This window comes from Tamandua tetradactyla, chromosome 24 (assembly GCF_023851605.1).
Source record: "Tamandua tetradactyla isolate mTamTet1 chromosome 24, mTamTet1.pri, whole genome shotgun sequence".
In the NCBI taxonomy this organism is placed as follows: Eukaryota; Metazoa; Chordata; class Mammalia; order Pilosa; family Myrmecophagidae; genus Tamandua; species Tamandua tetradactyla.
The window spans coordinates 2,397,921-2,410,052 of record NC_135350.1 but is presented as its reverse complement, the minus strand read 5'-3'; the positions used below and the strand labels follow the sequence as shown (position 1 = coordinate 2,410,052).

The 12,132-nt window shown below is 43.5% G+C and overlaps 1 protein-coding gene across 1 annotated transcript in view; it reads right to left on the bottom strand.

Moving 5' to 3' along the window:
- The window catches only part of PRSS12 (serine protease 12), a 116,849-nt gene extending 114,064 nt beyond the window's left edge, over positions 1 to 2,785 (bottom strand). The window contains exon 1 of the mRNA XM_077142444.1: positions 1,863 to 2,785. Within this exon, the coding sequence (XP_076998559.1) occupies positions 1,863 to 2,361 (499 nt within the window). The 5' untranslated portion in view covers positions 2,362 to 2,785. The remainder of the gene's footprint in view (positions 1 to 1,862) is intronic.
- Between the last annotated feature and the right edge of the window lie 9,347 nt (positions 2,786 to 12,132).

The window sequence follows — 12,132 nt, the reverse complement described above, 5'->3', positions numbered from 1 at the left end:
CACCTGAAGGGTAAATGACAGATGAAGTGGGAGGCTTTGGATATCAGAACTAAGTCTCTGAAAATAATTCAATTATTACAATCTCTTTTTATTGTTGTTGGGGTGGCGGGAAGTGTATTTATCTTCCAACTTGGGTGGTTTCTTTTTGTTTCTGTTGTGCTCAATCATTTTACTTCAGGAAGTAAGCAAAACGAAAAGGCAGTGTTTGGGGTTATGGCTGGTGAGTGAGCTATCAACACAAAGGCATTGTAAAGAGTCTGTGCTGCTGTTTGGTTTAAATGTCTATTCAACTAACGGGTGTGGGTGGAAATTCAAGGGCAAACCATTTCGCATTTAAAATAAAAGCTTTAAAGAGTTTTGTGTCAGAAAGAGAGCAATAGATCACTGAAAATAATTTTAACTTTCAATTCCATTCTTTTTTTAAAAATATGTGCTCATATATATTAAGGAAGATTTATATATTATTTTCCACACATTTATTCCCTAATTTTTGCACCCTTATCCACTTATAAAACTAAGAATAAATGAAAAAAAAGACAAATGTTTGCCAAACATGAGATTTTGTTACAAATAATCTCCTACAGTAAATAATAAGACAATGCAAGGGCTCTTTTGCTTGATGTCACCTCAAATTTTTTATAGCCACATTGGCATTCTGTCCATGAAACATGAATGTAGCGATGACTTCATTCTCTAGGATGAAGAATAATTTGTCTTAACCTTCCTATCACTTTCCTTTAACCCAAAGCACTAATGCAACTGAAGGCAAAGATGAATACAATTTCTGTAGGAAACGAATGCCATAGTGAAAGCTAGCCTCCTAAAAGGTACCAAGACCAGTATGTTCCAGGATTTCAATTCAGGAACCCCCACCCCACTGCTTGGATGGAAAACTGTCCAAAACCTTTTAAGGGACATTCAAACTCTGAAAGACCTAGTTTTTCTTCCCCAATTGTGAAAATAAAAGAAAAAACTCTGATATTAAACAAAACCCCAACAATTCAAAATGAGGCATTGTTAAAAGACAGATTATCCATGGCAATTAAAATTATTATTATTATTACCAAAAAACGAGAGCGTCTTACCAACTTTTTCTCCTGATGTTAGTAGCTAATCCGGCCTTCCTTATATATAAAACCTATAAGGCTAATTGCTGAAGTTCTAGAAAACTGCTCTTGATTATATCAATTTGTTTCCCTAGTTCACCTATTTTCCCTTTCTCTCTTTTCTTCACTTGTTGATGATGTGTACTAGAACCCGCCCCAGAAGGCGAACATCATTTTGACAAATTGTGGTTTAGCTCAGGGTCTCTTAAAATATTTAATTTTACAAAACTTTTTTTTAAGGCAACTTTTGCGGTATTTCTTCAAAGAAAGGTCAAAGGTGGGATTAAGACAAAACTTTACATTTTTCCAAAGTGGGGTCTATGGGAGAGGGGTGTGGTTATTGATTGTCGCAGTAAATTTGGTATTACCCTTTCCAAAACGCGTAATTATCAATTTTACCTCTTTCTTTGCTTTGTCTCTTTTATGGAAATATGGTTACACTCCCAAGACAAGCTATTCAGCGCACACTCACCCAAAAAGCGCGCGCGCATACACAGTGGCCAGAAGACAGAGGAACCTAGCTCGCAGCAACTTGCATAGAAACCATCACCCCTGACAACCTTCACCCACAAAACACTCCGTGCTCAGTGACACTCACGGCACCAGTGTATTCTGCTGGTAACTCGGCGGCAGCCCATCACCACATCCTTCCCTGCAAACCCGCAGCCCACCCCCTCCAAGAGACACCTACGCCCGCCCCAGGCCAGGCTGGCTCCGGCCAGTCCGGATTGCAGGGGCGGCCGCCAGGTCACTTACTGGGTGTGCAGCCGCAGTAGCCCCAGTCCGCCGTGCCGTGGGCGGTTCCGTGGAAGCACCAGGGTCTGCCCGCGCCGTCTGGACTCCGGCAAAAGTTGTGGCGCTGACCTCGCAATTGAGCCCAGCCTGCCGGGGGTGACCGCTCCAGGAAGGGGGGTACCTCTGCCCAGCGCAGACAAGCGGCGCCGAAGTCCGTCACGTTGACCCACAGCTCTCCCGCGGGGCAGCCACCGGGATGCCGCCGAACCGTGTGCCCCGCGTGGAGGACGCGCAGGCGCTGGGCATGGGGCGCGGGCAGGAGACGCGGGACGCCGGGGACAGGGGGCTGCGGAGGCGTCCGCTGCTCCTGCCGCCGCCGCGCCGGGACATAATAAGGGTGCGGGGTTCCCGGAGGGGACGGATGGCGGTGGCGGCGGGAGTAAATGAGGACCGGATCACTGCTGGTCACTTCGGGGATCGCCCCTAAAATCAGAGCTACCACCAAGCGCGTGAGCGTCATGGTGCCAGCACCGCGATACCTGGTCCATGCTCCCCAGCTCCTCGGGTCCTAAACCCGAGAGAGGAGGGGGCGGGGCGGGGCTGCAGCGTCCCTCGAGTCCCCCACTCCAGCCCCTCCCGCCCCCGCGCGCGGACCTCCTCCCCTTCGCCTCCGGCCGCAGGTTCCGCGCCGCGCCTCTGCTCGCGGCTCCAGGGGCGTTGGCCGTCTGGGCAGCCCGGAGCCGTCTGGAGAGGTGCGATCCTGAGTTCGGCTGACACCCGCGTGGGGGAGAGGATCGGGGAACGAGAACCCGCTGACCCGACCCGCTGGTGGGAGTGTCTGAGCCGGGGGAGCCGGCCGGAGCACAAGCCGGGAAACTGCCCCCTGGCCGTGGGCGCCGGGTGCGCAGCCTCGCGGCGCAGCGGGAAGTCGGCGCGGCCGGCTCCCGGCTCCCAGCCCTTCGGCCGGGCCAGCTGCGGGAACGGCCGCGACCTCGCTGTGCCCGAGCCAAGCCCGAGCGTGCCAAAGCAGGGACCGGTATTGCAGGCCCCTTGCCAGCAGGCAGTGTCACCACAGCCCGGCGGCTGGCAGCAGTCAGGGCAGCCTTCTCTTCTTCACCCACACCCCGCACCCCTTTCCATCGCGGCCCTCATCTGCTTTTCTTTTTTAAAGAATCTTTTAAAAAGTATGGATGGATGTGGATGGCAACTCCGAGGATGAACGTTATCCAATGCCATGCGGAATGTTCGAGCCGTTTTGCTGAACTTGGATTCCTCAAGGACAACACTGCTTTTCACTCAGCTTTATATCCTGGTGCTTAACACGGTGCCTGACACTTATTCAGCTCCAATAAATATTTGCTGAGATTAAATTCCTGAACCAACTCAGGGCTTGGAGCATGAGCCTTTCTGCTTCCTGCCTCCCACTTTCCTGCCCCGGACAGCACCAGTTGTTTGGTTATTATTGGGATTCAGCGAGGCCCTCTTAATACCAGATTTCCTCTCTAACCAGAGAAGACTTCATCTGTCCCAGTCTCTGTCCTAGCCACCTCGCACACCTGCCTCGCTCCTGCCGGGGAAAGGGACAGAGTTGAGCTTACCTGCTTGCCTCTCTAAAGTGGACTCTGCCTGGCCACAATTTTGAGGTGTCACCATAGGCTTGACCTTGGCTTAGTATGGCCCTTTCAACACCACCCCCACCCCTCACCCCCACCTCCCCCCAAAACATTTGGCTTCAGATTTAAAAGGTCACTGGAGTTGGAAATTTTTTAAAGATTTCCCCTTTCATTTGCTCTGTTTATGTCACTAAAGTTAAACAAGGAAAAGGAAGTCCATAAAGAAGTTTGTAAGTACATTTCGCTGGAGGGTGCGGGTGGGGGGTCGGGGGGGGGCAGGAATACTGTTCCATAATCTAATCTACCCCAAAGAAAACTGGAGTAAAATTTGAAGTTTATTGTTAATGCTACATTTCTATTAGGAATTGAATTAATTCCCTACATCTAGCTTCAAATAATCCATCTTTGTTTAACTTTCATGCATCATCTTCATTGGTTTTTCTTTCTTTCTTTTTGTTACATTTTTTTTTCTTCACTGCTATTAATGAAATACTTGATTTGACCAGAGACAATTGGGTAGAATGAATGATGTTAGGATTCCAGGAATGTCAAATAATTCAAGAAGCTTTTATCCCCTACTTTGTTTTTTGATATTACTTAACCAGCTCCAAAATTATAGTTATAACTGTACTTTTGGAAGGGAGTGAAGGATAAAATATATATTTAGGGGAGGTCTATTTAAGGGTCTCCAGACCTCACCATTCACAGAGTCATGGTTCAACAGGTGGCAATTTTAATAGGAGTCAGCCCTTGTCCTTTCCAATTATCCCTTCTGTCTTACTTTATATCCAAAGTTGGAATTAAGGTTGCAGTTGTTAGGAGTTTCCTGAGGCCTAGGGAGTGATAGGCACTTGGTGGCCCAGAGAAAGGACATCGTGGGATTCTGGCCAGCTTCCTTGGACCTCGCTTTTCTCCCTTCCCTGACTGGCTGCCACACCAGTCACCTTTGCACTTCCTACATCTGCACCTCCAAGAAAGACTGTCGGAACCAAGTTAAGAGAGGAGAGTCCCCTAGGCAGTCCGGCCCCTCCTCCAACTCCCAGCACCTAAGAGAAGCTGGAGATTCTCTCAGGCCTACTTACATTTAACAGACCATGAAGTTAATATGTACAACGTTGAGTTAGCCACAGAAAATTCCACATCTGGATTTGATCACTGAAGTTTTAGGACATACCTTTCTTAAAAAATAAAATGGCATTTATTTCATTGGCTATCATTTGGGGGGGGCTTCAATTCAGTTTTCGCTCTCTTATTTCACAAAGTATGATTTAAACAGACCTGTTCTTTACATATTACTTCTTCCCTGCCCTGCTAATATTTTCGTTCTTTCTCTTCTTTCATTTCTCTTTGCTGCTGCTAAAATACAAATGTTTAGGACTTCCCTTCCCATATCCAATTCCTAAAATCATTTCCCTCTCACCCCCCTCACATCATAGTGTGGTGGCGGTGGGTGAGGGGTTGGGTTCAAAGAGAAATCCTCTTCTTCTGCCTGGACTTGGCCCCCATCTAGCAGCAGCTCTCTTCTCAGACTCTTATCAACCTCTATCACAGATATCCAAATCAAAGAAAAAGTGGAGACAACTTCCTCTTATCATACCTGCTGATTCTTTATTTGACTTTTTCTTCCTTCAGCAGCAACAAAGGAACAAGGAAAAGGAAGAGAAAGAAGGAAATTACATCTTCAATCACTCCCTATCACAACACTTGGAAGTCCCAAGGAGGCCTCCATATCCTCCTTGTCATCTCCAGAACCTTCCATTCTCTCAAGCAACCTTATTGATTTGGGACCCAAGAGCTCGGCTCCCTCAACCTCACAGCCTGTTCTGGTAGATTCTAGACCCAGAACAACCTGGCGCTTAGGGAAGTGAAGAGGGGAGTCTTGTACACATATCAGAGCAGGGGGAGCTGGTGGTCTTGGGAACGGAGGTGGGGTATGCATATATCTGCATATCTGCACTTTCCCATGGCAACTGTGTTATATATGAGCACTTCATTTTCTATGGGTTTAGAGGCTAATTGCATTTCACGTGCACATGGACTGACTAGCCCTAATGTAGCTTGATTTTGAAATACAACCAACATGTATGATACTATTTTTAGTGTTCCAAAAAAAATTTTTACAAGTTAACTTCTGGAAAGAGCCCATTTACAATTTGGACACAGCCTGCATTTGGAAAAGCTACAAACTTTTAAACAGATGGTATAAAAGCTGTATTTACTTTTACAAATCCGAGTGCAAAAAGAAAAAATCATTAAAAGAACACTGAATATTGCTTTTTCACATCAAAGGAAAAAAAATAAAATATTATGAAGACCTGCCAAGAGACTGTGGGAGATTCAAAATTACAAGACATTTTCAGGATTTTAGAGAGTGGCTGCTGACAATTCTTGGTATTCCTTGGCTCATAGATGCATCACTCCAATCTCTGCCTCTGTCTTCAAATGAAGTTCTCCTCTGCCTGTGTGTGTGTCTGCTCAGTGTCCAAATATCTCTCTTCTTATAAGGACACCAGTCACTGGATTAGCACCATCCTAATCTAATATGGCGTCATCCTAACTTGATTGCATCTGCAAAGGCCCTATTTCCAAACAAGGTCACTTTCACAGGTACTGAAGGTTAGGACTCGGACGTATCTTTTTGACCTAATTCAACTTATAACAGATACTTAATTAAAAGTTTAAGAAAATATAAGAGAAAGACCTAGAAAAATAAATGATGAATTGCTAAATGAACTGAACAGTGATTCAGGCCCAGAGACCCCTATGAGCAGAGATTTCTGGCAGTGAAGGTAAAGCTTAAAGTCGCACTCCTCTCTGCCCAAGCCCAACCTTGAAGACATCCCAGGACCGCCCATTGCAACAGCCCTTATATGGGCTGTCAGCCTTATACAAGGTGTCCAAGGGGGGAAGAATAGCTCTATGCAACTCATGGCATCCATCATGTTCATAAAAGTCACGTGACCTCATTTTTCTCACTGTTCAAGATTGAATTTTTATAAAACAAATTTTTTTTTACTTGGAATTTATTTTTTAAAATTCAACTTAACTCAGTACATTTGGTCTTGCAATCAAATAGGTATTCAAGACAAGGCCCTGGCTCTTACCAACTGTGGGATCTTAGACAAGTTTCCTAGCCTCACTAAGTCAAAGGCTCGTCTTTCGTGATGCGGGGGCAGTAATAGGACTTGTATTACAGGCCAGTGAAGATAACCCAGTCAGCGCATGCATGCTGTTGAGCAGAGAGCTCATTAAATGCCCCTTGTGGTGGCGTCTCAATAACTGCATTTGACTTCCTGGCCCCTCACCCTAAGTTACTCTGTAAAAATCTGCCTCAATGAAGCAAGGAATATGTTCAGATTCCCTCCCTGTCACACTTCTGCCCCTGACTGCACCTTAATCATTTCCCCTCTGAGGCTGATGACAATTATGGGGATGCTCTAGCTCTGCTCACTTGAGCTTTTTAACCTCTCTTCTCTATCTCCCAACAGTTTTATTTTCGAAAACCAAAGAAATGCTAAGTCTTTTGAGTTAGAACACTTTTCTGAAGAAGTTTGCCTAAATATAATGAATGGTTTTCAAACCCCTCAACCTTCTAGTTGCAAGTGGGCTGAGGCCATATGTGAAAAAGAGCAGACAGATTGAAAGAGAAGCAGCAGTAGAACTGCTTGCCAGGGATCCTGGAATCACAGACTAAGTGTTGAAAAGGATTTAGAAGTCCAATTGTTGTTCAAATGCAAGAATCCTTTCCAGAACTTCCTGACAAATACACCTAAAACTATTTCTTGAAACCTATTGGTGGGTGTATCTGCTAACACAAATACCATACAATGGGTTGACCTACACAATGGAAATTTACTGGCTTATACTTTTGAGGCTAGAAGTGCAAAACTGAGGTGTCAGCAAGGAGATGTTTTCTCTCCCAAGACAGTGGTTAGCTGCCAGCAATCGTTTGGTCCTTGGATTTCTGTCACATGGTGCTCTAGTTTGCAAGCTGCCGGGATGCAACATACTAGAAACAAAATGGCTTTTAAAAGAGGAAATTTATTAAGTTGCAAATTTACATGTCCTAAAGCTGTGAAAATGTCCGAATTAAAGCAAGATCATAGAAATGTCCAATCTAAGGCATCCAGGAGAAGATACCTTGGTTCAAGAAGGCTGATGATGTTCAAGGTTTCTCTCTCCACTGGAAAAGGACATGGTGAATATGGTGACATCTGCTAGGTTTCTCTCCAGGCTTCTTGTTTCATGAAACTACCCCGCGGGCATTTTCCTTCTTCATCTCCAAAGGTCTCCAGCGGTGTGGGCTCTAAAGCTTTTTTCAAAATGGTTTCCTCTTAAAGGGTTTCAGTGAGCAAACCCACCTTGAATGGGTAGAGACACATCTTCATGGAAACAATAAAAAAAGAAAATCCTACCCAGCAATACTGAATGAGGATTAAAGAACTTGGCTTTTCTAGGGTACATGGGATTCAAACCGGCACAGGTGGCAACTCACATGGTGACATCTTCTACGTTCTCTTTAAGGTTCCATTGACTTCTAACTTCTGCTCTTCTTGTGTTTTCCTCTGTGACCTTCTCTGTAAAGCCTCTGGTAGTAGGATTAAGACCCATCCAAATTCAGTTGGCCACATATTAACTAAAAATAACCTTATCCAAAGGTCTTATTTAAATAAATGAGTTCACACCCACAGTAATGAATTAAGATTAGGAACGTATTTTACCACAGTGGTGAACATCCTACTTAGGAGCCAACACACTCCATCTTTATCCTAATATTTGGAAAAATCTTCCCTCCCACTGATCTAGAAGCAATCTGGCTGTGGTTCTGGTTGCGATCTTATTGATGGAGGGTGGGATTGGAGGGTAACGGTTTTGGAATTCAGTAGACCTACGTTCCTGTTCCTGTTAAATTATTTATTATTTTGTGGCTTTCAGGGAATGCCGAATGCTCCTTTCTCCCCCTACTTCCTTCCATCCAATCTCAAGAGAAAGAAGATGTGCTGATTTGGAGCCCCAGATCCAGGAACTATACCTGCCCACATTGCTAGGGTCCCTTGGTAGCATTATTGGGAGAGCTTTAAATAAGTCTGCATGATCATAAATAATCAGTGCTCCATTGTCCCTCCATTTTCTTGGCATGTCTTTTGGATTGAGGTTAAAAGGGAATAAGAGAAGCAGCTCAGCCGGTTTGGCTTAGCTATTAGGAAATTACTTTGGGGTTTAGGAGCAAAGCCCCAACTAATTGTAAGAGCTTTGCATCTACACATAAATGTCCCCTGGGGAACTCATTGGCTGGGGATGGGCTGGGGTTGGTGGATACAGTATGGACATAAGATTTAGGAATACTGGATTCCCTGTTGTCTGCCCGTCACTGCTAACCTCCTTACTTTCCTGCCTATAATATGGAGATAACAATTCTACTTTGCAAAGTTGTAAAAATTAGAAATATTATAAGTGCTAAACACTGATTTAAAGACTATTATTTATGTGAAGACAATATCAGGGCTTTTTTTCTCTTTCCAAACTAAATATACCCATCGTTCCTTCTACCATTTCTTATTTTCATGCCTTATGATGGGACCCCTACTTTGCTTGAACCCAAGAGTGACAATATCCTCATTTTTAAACTGTAGCTCATAAATTAATAACTAAACTCAGATATTATTTGACCAGTACAGAAAAAAGGTGTCACCTGTGCTTCTGATACCACACTATGATTGCATCTGCTTTATCACAGCCACATAGCATGTGACTTTTATACAATGAGCACAAAGTCAACTAAAGCTCTTGTAGCTTGACAAAATTCTCCATACTTTAAAGTTCTATTCAAGCTGTGAAACCTTCTCTAATCAAATTCTGTTCTCAAAATCTGTGTAAGCCTGGCATACTGTATACACCAAACTTCCACCATCAAGCTGATCATACTGCTCCAGAGTTGTCTCATTATCAACTCCTCCGTGGAAGGAATCATGCACTCTGCAGTGACTGCCCCTTAAATGGCAGCCAATAGACAGTCATTGAGAAATGAGGCCTTCAATAAAATAGGAATGAGCCTGTGTTATTTTGTTACAATATGGTGGAGTAGGTGTTTATAAATAAATGAGATCACAAACTAGCAGCTAACAAGATGGACATGCAGTCCAGATATATTTTGTGTGACACGGAATCATTTGAAAATTGAATTTCATGCTATTATTTAAAAATCATGAGCTTGCAATAAAATTATGGATCACCAGCTTCCCTCTATGTCTGTTAGAATGCTTTTGGCTGCAAGTAAAAGAAATGTCAACTCAAACTGCCCTAAAATGAAAAATAATTTTAAAGGAATGTCTTATCTCACACAACAGGAAGTACCAAGTTTCCCAGGGTTGCTTGCATTAGAATTTAAACATACTATCAAGGTTCTAGACTCTTTCCATCTCTGCTTATCCTTTGGCATCGTCTTAATGTTTAGGCTCCAGCACAGGGCAGGGCACCATATGTATATAGAGCCCTACTTATAGGAAAAAAAGAGATTTATTCATTCTGTACCTCTTGTAGAGGTTTCTGTTTCTACCTCTTGTAGAAACAAAGAAACCTTTTGGAAAAGGAGATTTCTCCCCACACCTCATTAGCCGGAATTGGGTCACATGCTTGTTCCTGATACATTCCCTGGCAGGAAAGACATACTTACTATGATTAACTCGGACTAATTATATGAGGTGTAATGGATGCTTAGGAAGTGATCAACTCATATTTACTGCCCGTTGAAAAATTTTTAAAAATCCAGCAACATCAGAACCCAAATCCCCCTTAGACCTAGAAAGCTGTCCTAATTTCACCAAGGCCCTCATTTGCCTGGATTTTGTAAGCATTTGAGGAGTCTACCACACCTAGTTTCTACTTTCTTAAATGGTAGGAATTGCAAGATAAGTTATGGTGTATTTCATGAAGATTCCAGGGTATTCCAGACTATAAATTCCAGACATATACCACTTAATGATAAATAGGACTATGTCTGTGCATAAATATAGTACTTAGCTATAGCCACAAAACAAATTCCCCCACAACTTAGTGGCTTATAACAGCAAACACTTATCTCACACATTTTCTGAGGGTCAGGAATCAGAACATGGCTTAGCAGGATGGTTCTTGCTCAAGGTTTCTCACGAAATAGCAATCAAGATATTGATGGTCCGCAGTTGCAAGTCCCCCTAGTGGCACAGGAGATGACCCCCAGAGATGAGCCTGGCCCTGGCACCTTGGGATCAACAATGCAATCCTGACCAAAAGAAAGAAAAGAAATGTAACAAATAAGGTATCCATGACTGAGAGAGTTCAAATAGAGTTGAGAAGCTACTCTGAAGGTCACTCTTATGCATGCCTGAGTTAGACATTACTACCTGTCTAACTTGCCCAACCCCAACCAAAACTATTCCAGCCAATCCTAAAGAATCCCTAGGGCATTATATAAGAGTCTACAAAGGTTCCATGCACTAGGGTAACTCTCCAAAACCTACAACCTCCAGATGGGTCCTTGGACCAGATAAGTCCTGAAATGCAGAGGGGCCAGCCTTTCCAGAACACCAGCAAGTTCCATCTCCTAGCCCCATATTATCAACAGCCCCTTCCAACATGAAAAAGCTAGAATGGGCATAGCCCAAATACCCTTAAAGAGTGGGAGAAAGATCAAAAGTGATGGTGGAGTTATACAAAGAAGGTCAGGCTTAACAAATGAGTATGAGTGCTGAATCATTATATTGATATTTCTGTTGGTCTCCAGTGTCTTCGAGCAGCTAGAACAACAACAAAAAAAAATTTCATGGAACTGTAACCCATACCAAACTTTAAAATCTGTTCTATAAGTACTTGTTAAAATGTTCTTGGAAATTTAGTGCTTTTTGTATATATGTTATATTTCACAATAAAAAAATTTAAAGCCAATATACATATATACAGATGGTCATGCAGTCACCTGAGGGCTAACTCATTACAGCTCTTGGCAAGAGAATTCTCTTTTCCTTGCCACATGAACCTCTCCAGAGTGCTGCTTACAATGTGGCACTGGCTTCCCGTAGAGCAAATGATCCAAGAGAGCAAGAAAGTGGCCATGAAAGACAGAAGCAACAATATCTTTTAGAACTTAGTCCTGGAAGCTATTTGCCACCACTTCTACCGTAGTCTCTTGCTCACATTGTAAACCAGCCCTGGTACTATGTAAGAGGGGACTGTACCAGGAGGCAGGGATCATTGCCCACCATCCTGGACACTGGCAGCTGCAGTGATAATCTGCTACATTTCTCTAACAACAGAGAGTTTAAACAGATACTGTATTTGTAGTGTGGCTCTATGTTTTGCTCAAATGCTAAGATCTTGAGAGAGAGTGCATTGTCATCTACATAATTATTTTAAATAAAGCAGTTGGCTCTAAGCAAAAGAGCTTCCATTTACCCACAATTGCAGATACAGTCCTGTTCTGTTATTTGTCTACTTGCAAGAAGAAAAAAGATTTGATCAATGAATTCAGGTATCCAGACTCCTAGTAGAAGGCTCCCCATGTACCAGTTGCCTTATAAACAATGTATCAACTAGCCTTGAGTTATTAACATTGTAATAGAGACAAAGAATGCTTGGAATGGACAGAGGAATTATGGGGTTTCTGGCAATCTTTGAACTGAGTCCCAGGGGAAGAGGGGTTT